Below are 26,463 nucleotides of genomic sequence, written 5' to 3'. Positions count from 1 at the left end.
ATCGGAAATTAAACAGGGAAAAGAAAATATAGTGTTACCATAAACCTCTTATTAAAACCATTCTTTTACAAAAGAAAATTTGTTATTGACACCATTTACAACTTGTTTTCATATACAGGGGAGTGACAGTGGTTTAGTTGTACATGAAGGATCCTGGAGAACAAACACAAACAAACAAAAAAAGAGCAGTGAATTATGATATTTACATATTTGTTGGACTACTATGTACGCGGGGGTTTTATTATGTGATTGACCCAGAACAAGATTAAAACCACACGCTGCATTAGGGGCAACAATCTGAGGCAAAAAAATATGTAAATAGGCAACTTTACCAATCAACTATTCATCATGTTACATTCGTTATGTTACACTGATTTTGTCTCAGTATCTGTCGTCCCAGCCGTCCAAACAGGCCGTCGCCTCAAGTCTCGTAGCTTTTGCTCACTTGTGCAGTTTCTTCATATGAACTTAAGAACTTCAAACTCCACTGGGTCTGGATCCTTCTCCACAGCAGAGCCACCAGTCCAGAGGATGTAGCTCTCTGACCGGGGTCTACCTCTGGCCTCTGCAGACACCAGGCCGTTACAGAAGGACGCCCCGATGCCTGAGGGTGGGAGTAAAGGCTACCTGACGGCTAACGACAAACACCACCTCGCCATGCATGTGGAAACACAAGCTCCACAAGCTGCAGGAGAAGGTGGAGGGGGGGGGGATTTGTTTTTAAAGTGCTGTAAATCCAATAATTATCAGTAACCAAACTTTATCTTTTTGGTGTGTTTAAATAAATAATTCAAATGGACACTCCAAAATGAGCAACCACACTATCAGGTGTTTTTCTTTATTTTATTTTTTTTCTCTTTTTTTATTTAATAGATAAATAAAATTAATCACCTGTTACTGTTGAGCAGATGCCATGTAACGTCAGCCAAACCAGTATTCACAGTTATATCATAAAGGCCGTTTCTGTACACGCTCAGTGCTGGACTCCATGTTGGTAAAAGCATGTGGAGGCCGTTCTCGGTGCTCCAGCATCAACAGTCACACAGTGAGGATCTTTATCGTTAAAACATCTTCAAAAGTGAAAAGCACATGAATCAGTTCATACAAGCGTCAGACGTTAGTTCTGAAGCAAGTGACGTGAGAGGAACCGTGACCGTCATGAAGTGAAAATACTCAGAGGTAAAATGTTCCTTCAAGTCTGAAACGGAAGACAAAAAGTTTTTAAATTGCAAACTATCTCTGTGACAGAGCTTTTTTTTTTTTAATCTATGATTCATTTAATTTTGTGGTTTGATTTGATAAAAAATGTAATCAATTTTTTTGATTTGGTTCGACTTTAATTTGTTTTTTCTCTCATCTAATTAAGGTTTTCAATGTCTGGACACTTAAAATCAAGCACATCTTGAACACACACACACACACACACACACACCATCTTAAAATACTTTCTTCATCATCATCCTCTGATTTATTTCAGATCTTTTCACAAGACCACCCCTCTGATATTGATCTATAAGATTCTCCCAGAATACTCTCCTCTAAGATGTCCAGTCCAGCCTCTGGCCCTATAAAACTAGGGTCCCTTTGAGTTCTGCCTGAAGCCTTCAATGTTTCTCCACCACTATAAATAACTGAGGTTACAAAACTTTTCACAATCTTTAAGCTTTTCACAGATCAAATACTACAGAGGCAGAAACACAAACCTGTTTCTGTCCTTGTTACTTAGACTCGACGTGTCGACCCAACCTTTGACGCACTAACACTGTCTGTTGTTTTTAGAGTTGACTTGGGAAACTCCTGTTCATACCATCACTGTTTTTAAAAACAATACTCAAGTCACGAGAGATGCTGATGAAACTGTGAGAAATTTAAGGTAGATAATGGGAGATGATGATGATGATGAGGATGATGACAAACAATCTCAGAGCAACAAAGTTTGCTTTTTTTGGTGAGACGTTACCCTGTTTTTTTAAAAGAAACGCACCCTTCACAATCTGGCAATAAAGTTTAACGCTTTGTCATTGAGCCGATGCTTCAGAGCAGAGCGATTTAAGAAGAAGAAGAAGAAGAAGAAGAAGAAGAAATCAGGCTGGATCCAGGTTCGCTGTTGGACCTTTCAGGTTCTGAGATTTTGACTGTAGCTCCGAGGCTCCGCCCCATGGCGCATGCTGTTACATCATCACATGTTAGGAAAAAAAAAAACTACTGCAGTCCCATTAAACAGATGTCGCTGAGGGGGAGTTGTCGGGATCCCATGCATGATTGGGCGCACATTCTGCAAGACGGGAGCAGCTTCTGTGTTTTGGTTTAAAAGAATAAGATTTTTTTTTTCACGTACCGATCAAGCGTGGAGAGGCCTGCTGTGGGCGCGGCGTGCACGGTAGACGCCAGTTCTCAAACCCCAGCTCCTTTGCGACATCATGCACCCATAGAAGTACCGTACAGGTGCACGCAAGCACGAGCACAAACACACAAAAAACACCCCCCTGATCTGAAGAGGCTCCCTGATTTGAACACTGGTGGTCTTTTCTTCCTTCAGACTCCCGCACCCGCTCTTTAACGTCTCCCGGTTCTTCTCACTCCTGTCCGAAGCCTTCCGTCTCCTCGATGGCGAACATCAGCTTCTCCTTCAGCTGCTCGTAGCTCTTGTACGGTGGCAAGTCCAGTCTGTTAAAGCTGGGAGAGGAACATAAAGATTTAAGATCAACATTCGACCTCTCTTACATCATTTTCTTTGGTGTTTAACACCAGAATATTTTGCTTTGACCCTTGAACATCTCCTTTTCCTTGTAATTGTAAATCCTTGTGCTCTGAGATCTGTTCTCGGAGCTGGCTGTAACTTTTAAAACTACACTTAATTAAATCAGAAAATATTGTAACTTCCTACAATAAACCAGGACAAGCTGGCTTAGTGGCACCATAGCTTGGTTAATTAATATGTCAACTCACCACGTGTGACTTCTGGGAAGCCAGTTTTCTTTTCCCACCTTCTCAATACAGAACTTCTGAGGCCCATTACTTCCTGTAAAGTGACAGCACAGTATGAGCTGATCAACTGTGGTTAATCAATACGATCAGAAGGACATGTAAAAGAAACTGGGGCAAACAGTGATTCCTCTCTTTAAAATCTCAGCAACAAAGAGCCTGAAACCTCACTTCAGCTTCACCCAGACACTAGTTTATTTCATGTGCATTTTGAAAGAAATGGCACTTGTGTTTTTTACCCATGAGGTCAGCGAAGCCTCCTACAGGCAGGCGACAGGTACCGGTGACGAACTGCAGCAGCCTCATCCTCTTCTCATTGTCCATCTCCTTTATGAACTGCAGGGCAAAGTGGCAAAGTGTTTAAAACACTGAAATGTCACCGGGTCACGGGTGATACCGCGACTCAGCAAATCAGTCACAAGTAAGAAAAACAGCATCGTTCTCTGTCTGCCTCCACCACTCAGACTAGTTTCAGGTTATGTCCCACTTAATCCAGAGTCATAGAATAAATCATTTTTGTGAAATTGTGTCATAATTGTTATGTGAAGTCTTGATGAATGGTTATTAATGGCTTTTTAAGGTCATCATTTTGACCTTTAACCATCAAGATTTGCAATTGAATATTTTTTTTAACAAGTACTCAAACTTCATAGTATAAATATATAGCATGTTAATTTCAACTTGTGAAATTTGAAATTCACCTCCTTAAATCCAAAATATACAGAATTTACATTTAAGGGAAAAAAGTTTAAGTTACTAAAACGCATCACTATTTATGCTGCACACCGACCTGCCAGAACCAGATGATCTGTTTGCTGCTGCGAGCGTAGTGTCTGTAGATGGTGTTTCTTTGCCAGTCTGCCAGGTCGATCTCCTGCATACCACACAGCATCACCTGTGATAGAACACAAGATATTTATATCTAGAGACGCCGACGAAGCATAGAAGCGTACGCTCCAGTGATGTAAGCCTCGGGGGGGTTTATTCGTACCTCCAGCTCTTTAGCATCAAAGTACTGCAGGTACTGCTGAGGCAGGACTTCGTTGAAGCCTTCAAAGAAAGCCTGTGTCTGCTCTTCCACTCCTCTGGACAGCCTCCACTCTGCTACCAGCCTGAGGGGGAGACGAGAGCAACCAGATATATTACACTCCACCTCGTAAAACCCAAAGTACCGCGATAGAAAACTACATTCTAAATGTAAAATCATGACATCATGTAATGAAATTAAAACCAACCGGATGTACTCCTCCTTGTTCTCCTCTGTGACTTGGATGTCTCCTCCTTCAGGCTTCAGCTCATGGGTGGTGATCTCCCCCAGGATCTCTTTGTCAACAGAGAAGAACATCTCCAGCCCACACTCCTCGATGTTGTTGTCCCTGCAGAGCAGCACAGTCAGTTACAGCTTTACTCTATTCCCTTGTCCTGGTTTGTCATATTAGATCCCTTCCACTCAGAAACACACAACATGTCACGGAGCAGCAACCAGACAGATGAAGAAGTTCAACATGTACTTTCAATATTCTATTTGCATATGGAAAACAACCCTGTTCTTGTTAAGTCTTTGCAGTGTGAGTGAGACACCAGGAAATCACACCTACACTCACACTAGCATATAAAAAGACGAGTCAGGGGTGTTTGATACTTCAATCCATTGATGAATTACTCACAGACTGCTTTCAACATTGCTCCATTTACTCACTTGATCCACATGAGCGAGTTGTAAAACTCCGGGTCTATTGACTCCAGGTCTTTGAGGGCCAGCGGCTTGTTCAAGATGCGCTTATAAAACGGCAGCGAGAAACCAGTGTCGATGAACTTGCCGTGGAAAAGAGCCTGAGGGACGGAGACAGACAGTGTTTAATTGTTACAACACAAAACCCAAAACTACTCTTACGCTGATCTATCTGGACATATCAAGAAAAATCTCAGCATGTGATAAAATGACTAACCATGGCAATGAAGCGTCCTATAAACTTGAAATATTTGAGGTGGTCTGGGTTGATGTAGGAGGCGGGGTTGATCTGGAGACAGTAGTTATCTTTGCCGGCATATTCAAACAGGCAGTACATGGGGTTCAAGACCTCATGGGACAACAGGAAGAACCACTCCCTGAAGAAGATAAGACAACAGAAATGTAACCAGCTAGCTTGCGAACATGTGGAGCAGATTTAGTCCAAGTATGAGTAAAAGACCGGGCAGATTTCAGACAAATCCTTGAGAAAAAAAATCATCCCACTTAAACTGCTGTAGAGTTTGTGCCACAGATCAATATATCCAATGAATTTAGAGGCAAAGACTCTGATGAGTAAGTGATGGAAGTAACTAGATTATATGACACATTGTCCTTTCTTTATGCAAAGACACGTTTACAACCGTTTCTGTTCAGCCATTTTCTAACTTACCTGGCAACGCCTCCATAATCCAGGCCCTCCTCTCCAGGGAAGATGATCCACAGTCTCCTTCGTAGATCCTGAGCATTGAAGCTCATTATCTAAAACAGAGACGATGAACTGACAGGTTGGTGGAGGAATCACAGAGTCACATAAGAGTATTTTCAGTTATTAACACTGCTGCCACTCTCGAAACATTCAATCACATTAAAAAACGTCATCAATAGGTTTAACAATAAGACAATGTGGCTTCATCATTGCTCAAACAAAGAGTCATAATGTCAGAGTGATGGTACACGATTTAATTCAACTTTTCTAAGTTACTTCTTATTACAACTTGGAGAGACATAATAATGAAGTCCCCTCCACAGATGACTAAATAAACTCATGTCTTACAAAAACTGTTTCAACTGTTTTACATGTTCATCCTTGATATACGTCTCTGTTATCTTTTTTTTTTTTTACAAGCATTGGGATAAACACTGAACCCAAAAAAAGTGCAAACTTTCAACTCATTTTCTTACTGCTAAATGACACAGTTTAAAACCCAGTTAGTTCAAAAAAGTATGAGATGTTGATAAAAGAAACTAAAGAGAAAGCTGCAAACTACAAATGTGAACAGTAAATTCACATAAACTTGTAAAATGAAGTCTTCATTAACTCAGTTGAGACACTTTTAAGTTGTTAAAAGCTGCACCATTCAGGAATGCTGCTGTTGTTTTCATTAAGGTGGTAATTGTACCGATTTAAAAGAGCAGTGGAAAAGAGTAATGACCTGGACAACATCACTTTAGCTAGAGGCTAAAACGCCGAGAATGAGTGAGGTGCATTTTCTGAACAGCAGGTAAAGCATCAGGCTGAGAATAAGAACATGGTTCTTATCTTCCTGGAGCTCAGTGAACCGGTGCTCGGGCCGGGCCGGGGCGGGTCACCATACCTGCTGAAACGAGTCCTCAAACAGGGTTTTTCTGGTGACGGTGATTTTTATGTGTTGAGGCATCGCCAGTTGCTGGAGAAAAGAAGAAATATCAGAAGTAATTAGGCGTCAAATGTGCTTCCAGTTCTGACATGACAACACCTGTCAGATCATGAGTCATGCAAGATGCAGGTAACAGCTGCTATGAAAGACGTCGATACTGATACATGTATTAGTCGGCTACTGACACTAGAAAAACAACAACAGTAACATGAAGTCTATGGGGATAAAATGGTCGATGCTTGTGCTACATGTTTTATGATGATTCATTTGTGATGGTTATATAAATAAAGAACACAAGATTTATAAAAAGCACAATGCTGGGCAATCTCTTCATCATGACCATATAGTATATACATATGTATTATATAACTTACATGTTTTATGTGATTCACCATTCGGTGACTGCCCTGACTAATCTTTTATAATGATGCTCTTAACACACTGTACTTAAAGTGAATGTGTTTCACACAATATTCTTTAATTTGTAATAATAAACTGTAAATAATTTCAATCCACACTGAATTTACGTAATTTATGACTTGACGCCCGTCCACACTGTGCAGTCACAGATGAAATGTGACAACAGTGTCACAATCGTTCTCCATGGTGGTATTTGCAAACTAACAGTGCATCCTTTGTTATTAAGTCTAATATTAGGCTTTTGTAAATAATGTGATTTGTTTTAAGTTTCATTAAAAGATGAGCGCAGTTCAGGCTGGTGCCACGTGTCTCTTCTTCGTCTTTGTGTCGATGACTCATCAGCCATTTATCAGACTCAACGTGACTCAACCTTGATAAATGCCCTCTATTAAATCCATCTGGCGCCGTATATGAAAAGAATTTGCGAGATGAATGTTATGGCAGAGCATACAGGCACCATAAAGTGAGTGTACTGGGTAACTGTGTGCCAAGAGTTTTATTCTTACAGGCAGTTTCTCTCCTCAGATCTTAATCAGTGAAATCATCTTGATGTGTGCAGGTGTCAGGTGGCAGATGATTGCCGATCCTTTACATGTAATATCTATCGATTTAAAACAGCTTAGTTCTAAACAGGATATGAATTGAAGCAGTCTGTCTGAATAAGTAACCATTCATATACTTTGACCCCTACCTGGCACCAGAATCTGAAGTACTGTACTTTGGCTTTGAAGTCTCGAACGTAGGTGATCTGAGGCCCGTTTTCACTGTGAAGGAAAAGAAACAAACGTGTTTTTTTATTGTTACTTCAACGTGTTTGTTTGTGTATTTGTGTCTTATTAAAGCTGTGTGACTTTTGTTGTTCACACAAATATACTCTCAGAGGCAATTACATGATCTTATTTTGAGGACAGTAGGAGAGGACAGTATAGTACACAGGTCTCCGACACATACATTGACGCATACAGTACGTATGTGTGTGTGTGTGTGTGTGTGTGTGTGACGCTTTACCGTCACATTCCTTTAAACATTCACCAAACCGGTTTTTCCACTGCTGTAACCAAAGTAATTAGTTTCAAGTCAGACTGTGCTCACAGGTTATAATCACTAGTCAGCTGAGGAGCTGCATGGGTGGTGAAAGAGGCTCAGTGACCCAATTGTCATATCGGGATAAAGCATCACAAGCTCTAAAAATAGAGGGGGATTTTAGAGACAATGACACAGAAACACAACAACAGAGAGAAGGGGACAGATATGAAATAATCTGACTGTCAAATCCAAGTTAAACTGAAGAAATACTACAGCTTCAAGTGGCTGTTGTCATAATACCAGCTTTATAGCCCATTTGAAAAGTGCATTCTTAACACTATGACTTTCTTTCTGGCATGTAGACATGCTGGATGGACTAAAGTCAATATGTTATTGACAGTGGCTCCAGGTAACATGTCCGAGGTGTAATAGTTACAAAGGGGCTGCTACTATATGTGTCATTATGTCCATTCAATTGTCCATTCCATTTTTTTGTGTGTCAGACTGTTGTAATTAAAGGGTAACTATGCTAAGCCCAGTCGCTTTTCCGTTTGTTTTGCTAACCCTCCTCCCGGCCATGTGCATTTGTTTCCAACAAAGCCGGTGAGAAAGCAATCCATGGAGCAGTGGATAATGTTATTTATCATATAGGCCTACGTATTACAACGACGTGTATATTTGTGTAGTCTTATCTGTCATAAACAAGAGATTATGGGTTACGGGACGCATTTGTGTCGCGGTGCCGCAGAGACAAGATTTGGTACACCGGGTCAGAGGTGTTGATCTTACAAGGTTGGTTTTCAGCCAAGAGACGCTACATGGAAGGCAGAGAGCCGCCATTCTCCCTCGTAACAAGTTACAAGTCATTTATTTAACCATCACATTTACTCCGAAGCTGTTCAATTAAGGTAACAATGAGTTCTGGTGAAAATAGTTCCTTTTTTGACTCATTTGAGCTGATGTCCCAAAGGTTAATGTTGTTCTGGAGCCAAGAAAGCAGAAACGTCCAAGCAGTCTTACTATTATTACAGTTCATTGTATAGTGACAGACTGCCTCTTCATTGGTTCAGTATTTGTACTACTGATGATTTGAAGCTTCGTGTTATTTCATGTGATTGTCGATGGTGTGAAGATTAGTAAGTAAAAATCAATACGGTGGACATACAGTGAGGACTTTCCAGTGCGAGGGTCGATGTAGGTGGTGGTTCTCCTGTTGTGGTCCACGAAGTAAGGAATACCATCTACCGTGAACCTCATCTCCCAGCCCTCTGGGAGCGGCTTCTCATTAAGCAACCTGAAAAAGAAATAAAAAAGATGCATTAAACAACATCATGTCACATAAAAGTGAGCATTTAATATTCAACTGATGTGCATGTGTAACTAACCCCTGTGTTCGGGGGTCCTCCCACTGCGTTGACCGTGTAGGGTGATGTACAAAATAAACTCTGCCATTGGAGTCCGTTCTCTTCTCTGAAAGACATTTTAACAACATGTTGATTATTAAACCTGAAGCAATTCAGTTTGACCACTACACACTGTTAAAACCTTTCAGACCTTTGACTTAATACTTCTGAGATATTGGAGGTTTAGAGTGATTATGTTATTTCCCAGAGACCACCCATCGTGGCCTTAATCTATGTACTTAAGCTTCAATGCAAATGTATCCCTGATCTGCATAAAGACTGAACTGTTACCATAACAAAGACAAGCACTCATATATACACCTACAGTTTAACAAACTGATATTCAACAATGCAAATGAGACCTTGTATCAAACATCTGAAAGCACCACTGTACACCAATGGAGGCAATGGAGATTTACAGGTAGAGTGCTACTGATAGTAAGCACTCCCTGAGGTAGATCAAGGTCCAGTATAATGACGCTGAGTGATAATCAGATTGGTCCACAGTCAGATCCAATGATAAAAGTGATGAATCAGCTGAGTTGGTGGTCAAAATCCAGGTAAACCGACACAACACAAATCCTAGATATGCTATTTCTCATTATTTCATATTACATGTAATCATTTTTTACCTGACGTGGAGGTTAGTAGTTAACTGTATGTGTGCATAGTCGTATATCATTATGAAAGCACAACTGGCCGAGTGGTTCGCCTCATCAATAAGGTATTCAGCCATTAATTGTAAATTTCACAACCACTTAGCCACATGTCTAAATCAGACCGACAGACATCTCCAGTGAGAGCTTAGAGGAAAGGTCAAGTGGAGCATTTAAACACACTTCATTATTACTGAGTAAATCCCAAGTTCTTTTCGATCTTAATACACCAATCAGACGTAACCTTAAAAAAATGACAGGTTTTGATGTTGTCACTGGTTGGTGCATAACGTTAGAGTTAATACTAAACCATGAGCAATTTGATTTAAATTTAATTTGTAGTTTTAATTATTTTCCTAATACTTCCTGGCCTCACAACAGTAAAACCAGCCACCTGTTTTAATGTTATGGCTGATTGGTGTAAGTGATGTCTCAGGTGCATGTACTGTATTTATCCTAATGAGCTTCGATGGTCTTTAATGGTCATCTCTGTGGACCTCTCCCAGACCAACAACACCACATCGCTGGCAAAGAAGCCTCAAACACGCCTCTACTTCCTCTGTAATCTGAGGAGAGCACGAGTCCCACTCCCCCCCATCATGTGCTCTTTCTACTGGGACACCACTGAGAGTGTCCTCACTGGCTGCATCACTGTGTGGTATTGGAGGCTGCACTGACTCCTGCTGTAAGACCCTGTAACGCACAGTAAATGCAGCCAGCAAGACCATCGGTGCCCCTCTGTCCTCCCTCACAGACAATTTTCCACACCTGCAGAGCCATCAGCATCGCTCATCACACTCCCTCTCAAGCCTCCTGCCTGCAGGGAAAAGGTACCGGAGCCTCCTGGCCCGCTCCACAAGACTTTCAAACAGCTTCTTCCACCAGGCTGTCAGGATGATGAACCTCTGCCCACTACCTCCCCCTGGACTTTAACATTAGCTACCATATACACTATACTTTGCACTACAGCAACTGATGTACATAATGAGTTTACAGCATTTGATTCATATCTATAATATTTATCTTAGGTGAGAGAGAGAAACAACTTTTCGATTCTTCTGTATGTCTCATATATATATACAGAGAATTGATTAAAAAAAATATCTTTGAATCTTCAGTCTTACCCCATCCATGTGGCAGAGGCCCCAGAGGATCAAACTCCTTATTCTGTGTGGCTGTGACCTGGTCCTGAACCTGCAGAGTAGATGAGCAGAGAATTCAGCTGAAGAGAATATGATGGTTTGAGAACCTGCAGTGTTTCTCATTAAGATTAATGACAAACATAAACGTGTCAGTGCTATAACAGCTATTTAAACAAGTTATAACCTTGATCTGCCCGTTAAACCAACACTAAGGAACTTTTCAACCTTCATATAATATTTTCATAACTTTTGTGATGGTACATCGACTTACAACAAGTTGAATGGCACCTCTGTCATGGCCTGAGGGGGTCTGTATCGCCTTCACTGGCACTAAGCAGCTTTGAGGAGCATGGCAGGAACCCGGCTCTCACTTAAATTTCACTTTCACTTTGGCGAGTCACAACAAACTCAACCAAAACTGAAAGTTCTTAAGTACTGCTTTAATACTAACTAGGTTATACTGTGCATTGATGAAAGTGTTGAAGTTCAGCACCAGGGGACGCGTTTCTGTTTCATCCCACACAGGAAATCCAAAAGCAGTAGCTGACGGGAGTCTCCATATTCCAGTCATTAACGCCCACATCACCAGTATGGAATCGCTTTTTACAGAGAGGAAGTCTCACCCCGAATATGAACCTCTGGTTGAACTGCTGCATGGCGCCCTGCAGCTGGTTGCGCTGGTGCTGCCATTGCTCGTAGTTTCGCACCGTCTCCATCGTGGGGCGCTGCCACGTGGTGGTTCGTGTGATGTGGTCGACAAAGTAGACGCGCCCCATCTGGTCGACACGACGCTCCCAACTTAAAACAAATGACATACAGGGAGTCAAGCACCATTTATAAAGGAGTGTGACAAACAGGTGTCAATAAAACTTCGAAAGAGACAGAAATGGAACAAGAAAGACTTATGTTGCTAAGGTTAACGTGAGTCATTAGGTCATCTACTGTAGTAACCATATCAGGAGAGGCAGTCGTACTTGATCCGCTACTACTTTATAACCCTTATACACCTTGAAGAAATACAACTGTCTGTCTACTTCTACTGTCTGTATCTGAGAAGAGACAGATCAAAAGAGAAGGACTTTTTACCCAGGGGGCAATGGTTCAGGGCGTTCCCACGTTGTTCTCTTTTCAACGTGATCGACAAAATACAGCCTGCCGTTCGGATCCACTCTCTGCTCCCACCTACAGAAAACATGGACAATAAACTTCAGAACATAAGGGAACAGTGCATGACTGCAAGCATTTAGGTTCTATATAGATAGCAGCTGTAAAGACATGAGTCACAGTACGACACAAAAGAAGCAAGTGAAGGTCATGACGTTTTCACAATGAACGCACGACAATAGCCGACAAAGGAATTACAGGCAGAAACTGACGAGACAGATGAGAGAGAAAAATAGTGATGATAGTGAGGTGTTTTAATTACAACCCTGCTATAAATGTAAAAACACCAAAGTGACAAACTCGCAGATGTATTTATTATTCATTGTTGTGCAGATGAACAGGCAACAGGTTGCAAAACATTCATCTGCCCTCACTCTCTCCTTCTGTCTTCCAATTCTGAATTTCAATGAGGATTTAGTGTGAAATCTAATAGATGAGCCAGTAATTCCACACTTCCATTTAATCGTACAAAACTTGGCTAAACTTCACAAAAACTTTCTCTTGTTGCTCTATTTTTTTATTGAACTGGACTAAATGTTAACTTTGAGATATGACTTTCTGGTTAAAGATGATTGAATCCTTCTCTGAGTGATTTATCAACCTCCGTCTGTGTGAACTCTTTATCAGATATCGTGTTTTTGTTCCATTCCTTCTTCTCAATGCATTACTCAAATCAGCGACAGATGTGACCAGATACAGTAAGTGACCATCACCATCGGCTCTTAATAACAAAGTGAGAGCTAACCCGAGGGGCAGGGGCCCGGTGTTGGCGGCGGGGGCTCTGGGAGTGGCCACCGGGGTGACGGCCGGCTGTCTGGTCGCTGCGGATCCGGAGGCCGGGGCCAGCGCCGTGGAGTTCCTGTCCGAGCCCGCCGACGGACTTGAGTCTGGGGTCGACGAGGGTCCTGGGGCCGGTGTTCGCACTGGTGTCTCAGAACCCGACTGAGCATCGCTGCTGTCGGCTGGTGCGGAGCCGTTGCTGGACGAGGCTGAGGGAACAAACGGGACACGACTGTGTTAATGGCGAATCCTCAGACTGGGGCAGGATGATTACAGATGAAGAAACACAAGCAAGACAGAATTCTGTATTGTTTTATCAAGGCAGACAGGCTTTGTGACTTGAGTTGGCAAAGAAACAACAACATGTTTAATTAAAGACCTAACACTGACATGTTGAGGCGTAATTATTTATCTCACAGCATTTGCATGAGGCCTGTATTAAGGTAAACTGATTGTACAAACAAGTCATTTGTAGTGAGTCAAGTATTGGCCTAACTCCCAATTTGGCCTCGGGGTGAATTCTTCACATTAATTAGATTGCGACACAGCAAGTGTTAGTATGAGAGGAAGAGCTCTTGATATTTGTGTCTGAAAGTTACACATCAGCACGAGACCGTCTTCTCTTAGTATGACAGACGTCTGACCTGGAGAGGAGGCTGGTCTGCGGGGGGTGGGGGGAGGAGGTCTGGAGGGCCTGGGTGGTCGAAGAGGCTTTGAGCTCCCCGATGACACCAAGGGCGACCCCGTGCTGTTCGCCGACCTCCGGCCGCCAGGAGAAGACTTGTGTTCGGCGCTGTCCACGGCTGGAGAGCTGTCTCGACTCTGCCTGTGAGGAGCGAGGGTGGAAGAACAATTTTTAAAAAATCATTCATTCCAACTGCAATCACAACCCTTGACAGTAGAGGAATTTCAGTAACCCGATAATGATTTGCTGCTGGTCCTTTTCTTTTAAGTGTGTATGTGTATGTTAGTGTGTAAAAGTGAGACAAATTTATGTTACCCTTTGGTGTCAGACAAATAAAGTTTCTATTCTATTCTAAATACGTAAAGCAGGAAAAGAATATAGTGACAACAACGAAAGATGAGGCGTTGCTGTACCTCATGGCATGATCCCCATTAGGTTGCGATTCCCCATTGGATGTACCTGAAAGCAAAAAAACAGAGTTCTTATTCACAGATAACACAACCAGTCAAACAAACATGTTCAAACATGATCTGTTGTTAATGCTGATGTTAATACAAAGGTTTTGCTTCATTATCCAATGTTTTTAAATTGTGATAATTGGCATACTGAGAGGATGGAAACCATTTTAAAATGTTTGTTTTTGTTTTTTTACAAACAAATGATTCAATCAGCAGATATAATTAGATAAATGTATTGATGAAAAACAGGCCTGTGACTGTAAACAGTGACTGTAAACTCCATGGTTTTAATGTGGATACTACTTTCATGAGAATGTTTTATGCTTGTTTGATCAAGTCTCCATTAACTTTTAACTTCATCTGTTGGTTTGGTCTTTTAACATGTAAAAACAAGAATAACATTTTGGGAATTGTCAGGGTGTGCAGTAAAACTGCAGGCAGAGCCCTAAATGACCTCTCATCAGTGACCAAAGCCAGACTGATCCTGGCAGATCCAGATCACCGATTGCACAGGCTTTTAAACGACCTACTATGTTGAATGTTTTTTGGATGTGTTTGTTGTTTTGGTATGCATGCTTGCTACTTGCTGTGAAACAAATTGCCCGTAGGGGATAATAAAGACTCTTGAACCTTGAACCTTGAAACTCTCTGTGACTCACTGTGATGGTCAGCCTTGGCCAGAGCGAACATCTCAGGGTCGACGGTCATGCCGTCCAGACAGACAGAGAGATCTCCCACCACATCTGTCTGCTCTCTGTCCGCACACAGCTGTAAGGTCTGCACCACCTCAGAGACTACATCCAGATGACAAGAAGACACCACGGTCAGAGAAAAAGAACAACAACAAAGATATTTTACTGTCACTTGTCTCTAAACGTCACCGCACCAAGACAGTTTTAAACTACGACCATCTAAAACTACAAAGTTTAGAAGATCTGTTGCTCCTGTTCAGGCTGAATGTTTGTTCTTGTAGTAATAAGGGGCTGATTTAAAACAAACACAAAACATGTTCAAAATGACAAATTATTTGAATCCCAAAATTACAGGGATCATTGTGTATTTTCCCTGCTGACATCAAACAGCTCTCGACATGTGATTCGTGCCCAGAGGTCAGCATCATTAGCATTGCTGGACATGGTCCATGTATAAAAAATGACCTGGCCGGGGGTTGAACTGAGTCTTTATGAGAAACACACCAAAGATAAACAGCTTGAAAATCTACCAGGGCAAAAGTGGACAGTAAAAAAACAGCAGCCTCCTTCTGAAATGTTAAATGGGGCCCCTCAGTGATTTGTTTTTTATTTTGAACAAGTCTGATGAGCTGCATGTGTAACTAGTTTGAGATGTTTTCTGTAATTTAGGATTGCGTGATTTTTTTTTTTTTTTTACTAAGACCTAAATAGCCTCGAGGGAAGAGGAAAAGAGGCCGGCTAAAGAACACCTGGCCCTGGGATCTCCAGGCAGACACTGGGAGCCCGGGATACACCTGGTATCAGATAGAAAAGAAAGCAAATGACCCAGAACTGTGGAGGTCCCTCACTGAGAGCCGATCCTCCCAGAGGGACCGTGTCAGGCAGAAGTAAGTGACTCCACTGCCTCAAACTGTTTCTTGCTATTTTACTTTGCCGCTGTAACACAGCTGTATTATCCGTTATCACAACAAATGGCTCTTTGCTGAAACCTCCAGTGTGTAGGAAGCGATGCATTTTACATTTCTAGCAGCTGCCACAGTTGATTGAAATAAATAAAGGAAAAGCAGCAGCTGTGGTAGTGACAGCCTGAACAGACAGAGGATCATCAACAGGAAACACAGCAAAGCTGTTAAGCCTTGATGTCATTAAAAATGACTCCATACACGATACAAGATCAGAGATTCAAAAGAGTTCGTTTGAGTTTGTTTTTTCAAAACCTGTGTGTAATTCACTTAGTAGATTCTAAGGGAGAGTTTCTAAAAATGAGGCTGTGTGCATTGCTCTGTTTATGACCAATTTGATTCATGGGACGATATTTATGTGGCCCCAAGACCTTCCCTGTCAGGAGAGGACTATCACAATGAAAACTGCATTTTTCACGCCAGGGGTCCATGGGTTAAACAAATATAAAACTGTGATATGATTATTGTTATTGTAAATATGTAGCTTTATCCGGGGCCAGGTCGCAGGAGAAGCCGTCCAAGCAGGGATGCCCAGACTTCCCTCTCCCAAGAGACTCCTCCAGCTCTTCCGTGATGATCCCAAAAAGCTTTTTTTAAATGTACTTTTACATTTTTTTCTTTTTGCCAAGTCAATAGAGAAAGTGGGTGTAATAAGACAGAGCTTCAGCCTGTGCCCTATTGGACAAAACTAGTTGTACTTTACTTTTATTTACTATGCACATACATACAAGCACATACATACACTGAATTGAATTGAACTGCTTATATAGTACAAAAGTGGGCCTGAAAAGAGAGAGAACATAGACCTGCTTTTTGTGTCCGTGCGTGCATCATATACTCACTTTTCATGTCATTGGACTTGAGTGTGTCGCTGATGTCCAGCGTGGCCATGCCCAGCAACACGTCAGACTTCAGGGTCTGGTGGCTCCACACGCGAAATGACAGTTTGCTGAATGGAGTCACAATCCTGAGGAAACAAACAGCTCAGCTCGACACATGCAAACCATTCGTACGTCTCGTTGAAAGACACGGCGATATCTTGATTTGGTCCAGTCAGGGTCTGATTTTGAAAGGCCCTCCAGGGACACTAGTTTCCTTTAAAGCTGCCTCCTGACAGCTGCATCTAAATTAATGAGCATTTAGTCTAAATTATACTGCCATTAACTGTCATTAATGACAATAACAAGAGCAAGTAATTCCACACATGGGACTTCGCTGTCTTAACCAATAAATGCTGTTAATTCACATAGTTAGTTAACATTATTGCCAGATGTGTGGTTGTGCTGAAAAAACCTATTCAGCTGGTAAAGAAGTGAAACTAGTGAGTGTGAGTGAGTGAGCACCACAGGTTTTTGTGTTGTGGTGAAAACAACTGATAGACAATGAAGCTCACAAGCTATTTAAGGACAACAAGTGTCTGTAACCGTCTCTATGACAGTTGTTTAGCTGGTTCCCTCAGTGCCTCCAGGAAAAGACATCTGTGGACACATGGGCTCAGGTCCGGTTACATCTCATAGTAAACGCTTGTTATATAATAACTCTACGCCCGCTCCTCCTCCTCCTCCTCCTCCCATGGGTACAAGAGAAACTGTAGGAGACCTCTATATTAAGAAGGTCACACAGTGCCCAGCAGAAGATCCTGGACAGGCTAAAATTAAGAGGACATCTGATGTGTGAATATGTGGGACAGCAGGAAGTCGAGAGGTGCGAGTGCACTAAATGTCCAGTATACGTGTGGAAACAGGATTCCTGTAAATGAACCGGACACACTCTCTCACCGCCGTGTGGCATTCTACGAATCGGGGGCAGCCAATTAAAGTCACACAGAGAGATGGCGTATCTTCTCTTTCAACTGTTCACACGCCATTACCCACAACCAGAGGGAAGAGCCTTCCCAAAACCAAGAGCTGGTGACTCACACACAACCAACGCTGTGGCAGGGAAAACAAAAACAAAAAAAAAACCCATCTTGATCTAGATCATAATCTTACACCACCAGTAATTTTACACAATTCTAAGGAACTGTTTTTTTCCACACACACTTATGAGAAACACTCCCAATTATGAACAGTTTTCTGAGAAAACTATAATGTGCAGTCAGCAGTCATTTTTCACAACATGCTCCTTCCTCAAAGCCAAGCCCTAATTACGCCACTGTTTTTCATTCATCACAATTCGAACTCTGGAGAGTTTGACTGTCCTCACTCGGCAGCACAGGCGCCGACTGCTGTGTGCTTTTGTTTATATTCTGGATAAGCCTAATAGCACAACAGCAGCGCTTTAAACTGCTCCTGATAAAACTGACATGACTCTTAACTTCAGTATTTCTCGTGCTGCATCAATAACGGCTGATCCGCAGGGGACTATGGTTTTAGATGACTCTGCATTTTGTAATTTAACAAACCCTGTGCCAGGATTTTAACAAATACTGCAAAGAGCCAAGACTTCCTTAAAATGACATAACATAATCTATGCCGCTACGGTTTATATGCTCTTCCTCGTTGATTATATTGTTTCTTTTTTTTAATACTCAACATTACGGATGTGTTCCCCTCTTTACACCATCATGTCTTTAACGTCTTTGTTCATCACCTGGGATATGAAAACATGAGTTTTCCATGCAAGCTAGAGGAAGTAAAAGCTGGAGTCTTGGACATAGCTCAGTTATGAAATTCTAGCACAGCAGCACAGAGTGTCTCTCCTGCAGGGCTGCTGACAGCGCTGTCAGCCGGACACCAGAGCTGAGGGAATCAGAGTGGCCAACAGAAACAAGCCGCACTGCCCGGCCTCGCACGGCCCGCGTGCTGCTGCCCTGCGGTCACATGATCTCTCACATCACAGTTAGTTTTGTGGTTTTGATCATTTTAAGCCTCGATTTCCAGCCACAGTGTGACTCCCTGTGTTCACTCAGGCAGGTAAACACAGTACCGTAAATAATCTATTCTTATAAGCAGCATAATGCATATTTAAGTTCTGATTATTGTAAAGGTGAGAAAAAGACACGGGTCTGGTAACTGTGGAAAGACTTTCGACTCACACAGTGAGCGGCTGTTTCCATTTGGGGCTGTGCGTGTTGTTGCATTTCTCTGTTTTCTTGGACTGGCCTTCGACTGTCACTTCCACATAGGGACTGGGACCAAACCAGTTTTTCTTGTTCTCTTTCAGTTTTGCTGAGAGCACTGAAACAGGAAGAAGAGACAGCGCAACGGACAGTCAGTCACAGATGTGGTTGGTAGAAAGAAAAAAACACAATATTTCAGGAACAGGGAAATACTGTGTGTAGCATACATTTTTATTAGTAACATGAATTTAAAAACTGTAAAAAATATATATATATATATATATATATAATATATAGCTCTGGAAAAAATAAAGAGACCACTTCAAAATGTTCTTAATAAATCAGTTTCTCTACATGTATGGCAGCCGTCTATTGAACTCCAACACAAGCACACCTCACTCCACTTAGCTGATCACCTGAACCAAATCATATTTAATGAGGAAGAAAGATTATAAATAAATAAATAAAAACACTGCTGAGATGAAAAATTGGGATTATTCCACCAATGTTGATTTTGAACTCTTCTTAAGTTTAAAAAGTAGTGTTGTGTTGTTTTAAAATGAATATGAACTTGTTTTTTTTTTTTTTGCATTATACAAGGTCTGAAAACACCAGATTTTTTTTTGTTATTTTGGCCTGTTGCCATTTTCTGCAAATAAAAGCTCTAAATGACAATATTTTTATTTCCAATTTGGGAGAGATTTTGTCAGTAGGTTATAGAATTAAACAAAAGTGTTCATTTTACTCAAACACATACCTATGTATGAATAGTAAAACCAGAGGAACTGATCCTTTTGAAGTGGTCTCTTTTTTTCCAGAGCTGTAGGCCTATATCTATATTGCAATGATACTATATTAATAGGATCTTCCCTAATTGTCCATCATTGAGATCATCCAAGTATAATTAAACAAACAAGGGAACAAAGGCAAGGATGGGTTCAAATTCTCAAAATATTTTTCACACCAGACATTTTAACTTGTTACAGTAGCAAAAGCACAGCTGTTCCTAATAACAATGTGAAGTGTCCCAGTGAGCTATGTCGGTGTGACAGTGAGCCAGCATGGACGATACCATGGGCCGATAAATGGAATTTAGCCATCTGTCATTTTATTATTTCCACCTGCTCTTTTCTTATGCGGACACGTCGACATCGTTTTGTGCAGAAATAAAAGAGGAAAGTGAACGTCATGTTTTCACTTGACTCTCTGTCCACCTTAATGGTGCCTGAACTCTCACCGATGATTTGGAGCTGTGCCTTCATAGGGTAACCATTGGAGGTGCCCGGCTTGGTGACTCCACTGGCCATGACATAGGGCTGGGAAAGAGGCCTGCAGCACAGACAACATATCATTAGAGTGATGACAAAACGCTTTCCGACAGCACACACATGAGATCATTTAGATCACATAAAGTAGGCTATATTACATAAAGAATATTAATCCAATAATATGAAAGACTTGCAAATACATAACAGTTTAACAGTTAATGAAAACATATAATTAAATCATTATTACCCCTTCAACACCTTCACCCGTTTCCAGCATGAACATGTTCCATGCCACAAAATTAAACTGTGTTTTCCTGACTCTATTCACAGTACAAGAAAAACAAGAAAGACAGTAAATGAACTCGTCTCGACACAGGGATAACACAACGTTGCCCACAGTCACAGACTAGGTATTACTAGTACTCCGTTTACAAGTTTTGATGAAATCTAATTCTTTCTCCTTTATGCACTTAGCGTAAATCGTTTTGGACAAAAGCCTCGGCCGAATGAATATAATATCAAGTAATGTAATAAAGCTCATGTGAAGTGTGTGCTTTAACAGAATGAGAGTTTAAGCTCCCTTCCTGGAATATATCGCTAATACTGAGCAGCAGCATATCAAGCTCTTAAAATTTGCATTCAAAATTGCAACAGGAGAAGAACAGACCGACTGTATTCTCAAAACAGACGGTATAACAAGGAACGCTCAGTCAACAAGCTTGTAACTCTATTAGAGTTACCTGCCAGACTGTCTTGTGAAACACACACAGGCAGCACCATCATGGAAGGTAATAAAAGGAGACGAAGGTCAAGCCGGGTCAGTTTAAAACCGGCTGCAAAATACAACCTGCAACTATGTGTCTGTCCTGTGTCTGAGCGGACCACAGACTGCACAGCTGACTGCAACCAGAGCCACACGAGCACCTGCACAGCTGTTAATAACTGAACCAACCGAGGTCGTCTCTGTGTGGCTCTACACAAATAACTACTTTTTTGAACCGTCTGTTCATTGAGTTTTACATATTACAAAAACAATAGTGTTCTGATTACAGATCTAAATACAGTATACCCCCCAAATAACTACTTTTTTAACTTATACACATTATGTATTATCTTTATGTAGATATACATGCTTAAAAATTGGTGCTCTGTTTGGTGAGTGGTTGGACAGCATGTCCCATGTGAGCTTCGGTTAAAGGGATAGTTCAACATTTTGGCAAATTGGCCCATTGCCATAATTGCTATAGTCATAGCAGTAGGTTCGTTACCTTTAATTGTAGGTGTAAGCTATTTTTAGTACAGCGGAGCGCAGCAGCAGGCTGCTCAGACCTACGCTATGGAGGCTAATGGAATTTCTTGGTTTCCCTCATTAAACTCATCAAATACAAAATCCCAAAACTCCACAGCGCTTTTGTAGACAAGTTGTGACCTGCACAACCACCACGCTATGAGATAATGACGGAACGATACGAAACGGAGCCGTTTTTGAGGTAAATTCATACAAAACCGCTGATGCGCGTTGCGTTCAGGGACAGTTTTTCAGCAAGCAGTCTCCGTATTTACCCTGTATTTACCTCGAAAACGGCTCCGTTTCGTATCGTTCCGTCATTATCTCATAGCGTGGTGGTTGTGCAGGTCACAACTTGTCTACAAAAGCGCTGTGGAGTTTTGGGATGTTGAATTTGATGAGTTTAATGAGGGAAACCAAGAAATTCCCTTAGCCTCCATAGCGTAGCTCTGAGCAGCCAGCTGCTGCGCTCCGCCGTACTGAAAATAGCTTACACCTACAATTAAAAGGTAATGAACCTACTGCTATGACTATAGCGATTATGGCAATGGGCCAATTTGCCAAAATGTTGAACTATCCCTTTAACAGTTTCCCCATTTTCTCTCTCTCCGTTTCCTGTCATGCCTACACTGTCCTATCCAATAAAGGGTTTTAAAATCAGAAGATATACATGAGTGTGCAGGGTCACCGGGGGCGGAGCCTATCCAAGGTTCCTGTCTAGTATCTATATACAGTGCATCCAGAAAGTATTCAGACAGTTTCTGATGGTGCTGTGGCCTCATGCTGAAATTGTCTGCGTTCATTTTTACTCGCATCAACCCTCAATATACCATAATAATAATAAAGTTAGGGTTAGCACAGTTGGCAGTGATTACAGCCTTGTATCTTCTTGGGTGTGACACGACAAGCGCTGACCACCTCGGGCCCTCTCAGGTTTGACAAGGAGAGCTGTATAGTACAGAAACTGAACCTTCAGCCCAGTCTGAGGTTCTTAGCAGCTTTCCCTAAACCCTAGCCAGTTTACTTTGCCCCTCCTGGTGAAAAAAACAACCACCACAGCATGATGCCGCCACCACCACGCTTCAACGGTGAGATGGTTCCAAGCAGGTGATGAGCGGTGTCAGGTTTCTTCCAAACGTGACGACACCAGGAACTGTCTGAGGCCCAACAGATCAATCTTGGCTGCATCGCATAATCTTTCTCCTCCTCACTGTCCTTGAGGTGCTTTTTTAAAGCCCCAAGAAGATTTGATGTATTCCTTCACTAAGGAGAGGCTTGTTACTGCCTTCTCTGTTGATTACTTTGTCCAGGCGGTCAGCTGTAGGAAGAGTCCTAGTTGTTACAAACTTCTTCAGAGACCACTGTGGGAAGCTTACATAGTCCACTGTGAGATCTTATACAAGCTACTGTTATATTGCCACTCACATTGTTCAGTCAGTTTAATTTACCACAGGTGGACTCAAACCAAGTTCAGAGGTGATGAAGAGCTAATTTTCCCAAGTGTTTCATTTGGTTATGATGGCAAATTATGTTAACTGATGTCATAAATGGAGGAGTCTGAACACAAATATCCCTTAGGAAGTGACTTGCATCCTAAAAGACTATAATTAAACCACGAATTAAAGCAGAAGTAAGCAAAATGTTTGTGTTAATATAAGTCTTAAATAGTTAGTTATATCTTCCGACAGCAATCACTTAGCTATATAGTGTTTGGTCCGAAACACGGGTCTGTCAGTCACTCTGCTCTGCTGTAAGCCGAGGAGAAAACTTTCCTTGTATCCTACAAACTTTATCCAATGAGGAGAGAGAACGGCATAAAGGGGCGGTCCTCTCTGTGTGTGCAGCCAAGGGATGCGCGTGAATGTGGTGACGTAGGGACGAGGGCGGGGACTGCTAACTCCATCGGCTGACAGGAAGTTAGCCAAAACGACCGGATCGCTTACTTCTGCTTTAAGCGGCTATGTTACATCAACCAAATACTGACAAGTGCTTACAATCATGGTTGCAAGCATTCATAGCGTGATACTGAACATGGACTGACAAATATATGTTTGCTGGTGCGATTTTAGAAACATAGTTAAAGCGGCAGCTCTAAAGAGAAGCCTGACACCGAGGCCTGATGTTTATGACGTCAGTTTTAGACTGAAACATTTTAACTGGGTCTGCTAAAGCTGAAATAGAGACGTCATAAGAGACACTGACAAGAGCGTTACATTGTTTTAGAGAAAGTTTTCTACTTTAAATTGTAATAACCGTTCATGTAACGTACGGCAACAGTTATGAACTCTGACAAGGGAGCTGCACCGCTGACTGAAGTGTCAATCAAAGGGAAAGATTAAGGAAAAGGAAACTCTCACAAAAGGAAATCAGTTCCTGTGACCTTTCCTAGAATCTCGTCTGAAGCCTCATTGAATAATGCATGTTCCTCAGTCCATCTTGTCCAGTATACGCGTGGCAGAGCAGGAGAAAGTGAGGAGCTCCTGGGTAAACTTTCACATTGGCTACTGCTTTAGTCTCTGTCAATAATTCATTGCGACTGCTGACTTTGCAGCCTCATGAGCAGGCTGACCATGTTTCGTAGATGAGGGCGTTCGCTGAATATTAAACTCTAAAATGTCCTGCCTTGACTTTAATTTTTTAACCAGCTGCAGAACATCTTCCAAAAGGCCGGTGAGTTGTGCTTGGTAGGTCTGTGGAGAATTTTTAATTGAACCTGAGGTTAAATTGCCATATTTCTTTGGCTAGGAGGCGTCTGCTAAGATCTGGAAAATCTCTAAAACTTGTACTGAAGCACCTCTAAGGCATATATTGTTCCCACCATGACTACATTACATGTACAAAACAAAGGCACATATTTCCAAAAGGCAGTGTCGAAGTGACCAGCTTTGTATGACTGTAAAACAAAGGATCAAACAGGTTCTTTGATGCTGTATGGAAACAACAAGTGTTTGTTTGAAATCACTCCACCAGCAGAGAAGAGAGTGACCTCTCTCATGCTTTATTATAACTCATCACAGAGGTATTAGGCTACATGTCCTGAGTTACATAGAAAAGGAGTTATCAGAAACTAGGTTTCCAATGAAAAATCTAACTTCTATCAAAGCCAGGGGTCCCGTTGGATATATCAACTTTTCAGGTGACAGCAGGGACACACAAACAGCAGTGAGTCTTCAGATGGCTGAACCGAGGCAGACAAGGGCACAAACCAACACACTCAAACGTGCCAAGTTTTGGCTGAGTAATAATTGTAACAAAACAAATCATTGTCTACTTCCCTGGACACAGATCTGCCTCTCCCACATAACTGTGAGTGTCCAACAGGACTCAACTCTGCAGTCAAAACAGCTGCTGTTGGAGAAGACTGGGCAGAAATTGTGTCTCGTAACAACAATAATGAAGTTTGACAGCTGTTTGCCTTATATTGAACTAATGTGCAAACGAATGTCTTACAACCGGCCCCCTCAGCTCAACTAAAGAATATCTACTATGAATTCATTACTAATTGTTCTGATTAGTGTTCAATATGTAATTCACTGAGACTGACACTTCCAACAAGTCTCATATGCTCGGTGTTACAGAGCAGGTAAGCAGCACCAAGCTTACAGATGATACACTGTGTAGTTTGGCGCACTGTCCCGTCCGCGTCGCTCAGGAAAAACAATTCTAACCATTTTAATTCCAGCTGTCACCGTGTCCTTTAATTACAGACAAAGACCCAGTGTGTGTAACCATTACCCTTCAACACATCCACTCTGCTAAATAAGATCACCAACGTTGGTAAAGATTATATAATTTCGTCCAACTAGCAGTGGATAACGAGCTAGCGCTAGCTGTGTTAGCCGTACAGTGAGGACCAGTTTGTCCTCTTTAACCACCGAGCTGCTCTCCTGTGAGGCGGTGTGTGGTATTTACAGTGGCCGGGAGGCAGCAGGACCTGCTGGGTACGTGTTGAGTGTCACTTCTGACAGCCCGCTGCCATCCCAGCCCCGGCTAACCGCTAGCATACTAGCTCATGTCATCATCATGGCTGGCTATTACAGATCCCAAAGTCCAACGGCTGTGAAAAAACACCAAACGCCACCGGTGATAGGTCCGGTAACCGACTGGTATCACTCACCCGGATCCCAAGGGAGGTTGTAAATCCAAGGTGGTGAAGCTGCGGTGAATTCCCAGCCCTCGCTCAGGAGGATGTTTGGGTTTCAGTCGGGGTTTCACTTCAAGGAAGAAGAAACTTCCACCATCTTCGTATGCTCACGTCATGTGACCGAAACAAGGTGGGGCGCACGCTACTCCGTCTTCGCGCTGTGATTGGACCAGAGTTGGAACCAGATGGACCAATGAACGGTCAGTAAACATGCTGAGGCGTTCAGGGTCCCTGTAATTTCCAATTGTCAAAACCAAGAAACCATTTTTTTAGTAGGCTACAATAAAATCTTTATGTTATGTTATGTTTACGTTTTTTTTCTAGCATTTTTCTTCACTCAGCGTATTTTTTCATTGACAAATTTAAACATGATTAAGAGAGAACTAAACAAATCAATACTTTCTTTTTTCAATAGAGTTGTGATTATAGGTTAGGCCTCTTATTTAAGCCACGTAAAACCTATAATTACCGGTAACTTTTTAAGCAATATTTCCTCCACCTGTACAGTGCAATATTAGAGGGCAACGATCTCTACATGTTTCTTCCTCCTAACGGTAGCTGTAATATTACTGGACATTAAAGAATATCATACTCCCCAAATTCATACTCATTCAGGATTAAATCTTCATAATATTTATGCAAGGTTTGGTTACACATGTTACAATTGTGTAACGTAATGACAGTTCTCCTGCCTTTGTTTTTATTCACTGTATTTGCAGATGATGACTCGAGTGCAAACACCAGATGTCATTGTTGTACTTTGCAGGTGGAGTTTTGCAGCTGCAGCCCATCGTGGAAATCAGTCGCTATTTTTCAGTTGTTTTCTTTACAGCCGGTATTGACGACTTGCTTGCTGAATGATCTGTTAATAATTTGCACATGTGATGTTTTTTTTTAAAACATCACGCCCTTCAATAGAAATGTTTAATAAAGTATTTTAATGTTGGCTACCGTACTTAT

At 41.8% G+C, this 26,463-nt stretch overlaps 1 protein-coding gene across 1 annotated transcript; it reads right to left on the bottom strand.

The window, feature by feature from the left end:
* Positions 1–1,251: 1,251 nt before the first annotated feature.
* itchb (itchy E3 ubiquitin protein ligase b) lies at positions 1,252–25,621 on the bottom strand. Its single transcript, XM_085781183.1, has 24 exons — positions 25,477–25,621; positions 20,041–20,132; positions 18,780–18,921; positions 16,585–16,709; positions 14,748–14,882; positions 14,044–14,089; positions 13,590–13,771; positions 12,911–13,154; positions 12,088–12,183; positions 11,625–11,799; positions 10,984–11,053; positions 9,186–9,270; positions 8,966–9,094; positions 7,466–7,538; positions 6,313–6,384; positions 5,388–5,476; positions 4,935–5,094; positions 4,685–4,818; positions 4,221–4,361; positions 3,977–4,097; positions 3,776–3,880; positions 3,225–3,321; positions 2,950–3,022; positions 1,252–2,676 (listed from the first exon to the last, which is right to left on the bottom strand). The coding sequence occupies exons 2-24, from the start codon at positions 20,108–20,110 to the stop codon at positions 2,577–2,579; spliced, it is 2,664 nt and encodes an 887-aa protein (XP_085637309.1). The 5' UTR covers positions 20,111–20,132; positions 25,477–25,621; the 3' UTR covers positions 1,252–2,576.
* Between the last annotated feature and the right edge of the window lie 842 nt (positions 25,622–26,463).

This window comes from Trachurus japonicus, chromosome 7 (genome assembly GCF_045865225.1).
Source record: "Trachurus japonicus isolate A0001 chromosome 7, Traja_1.0".
NCBI lineage: Eukaryota > Metazoa > Chordata > Actinopteri > Carangiformes > Carangidae > Trachurus > Trachurus japonicus.
The sequence above is the reverse complement of the archived record's forward strand: the minus strand, read 5'-3'. Positions and strand labels throughout refer to the sequence as shown.

Bases quoted from the DNA above. Each gene is read 5' to 3' on its own strand.
- itchb (XM_085781183.1), bottom strand. From the start codon at position 20,110: ATGGCCAGTGGAGTCACCAAGCCGGGCACCTCCAATGGTTACCCTATG. The intron at 13,772-14,043 runs GTACAGCAACGC...CGCTCCTCACAG, and splicing joins AATGGGGATCATGCCATGAG to GCAGAGTCGAGACAGCTCTC. The intron at 12,184-12,910 runs GTTAGCTCTCAC...TGTTTTCTGTAG, and splicing joins ACCGGGCCCCTGCCCCTCGG to GTGGGAGCAGAGAGTGGATC.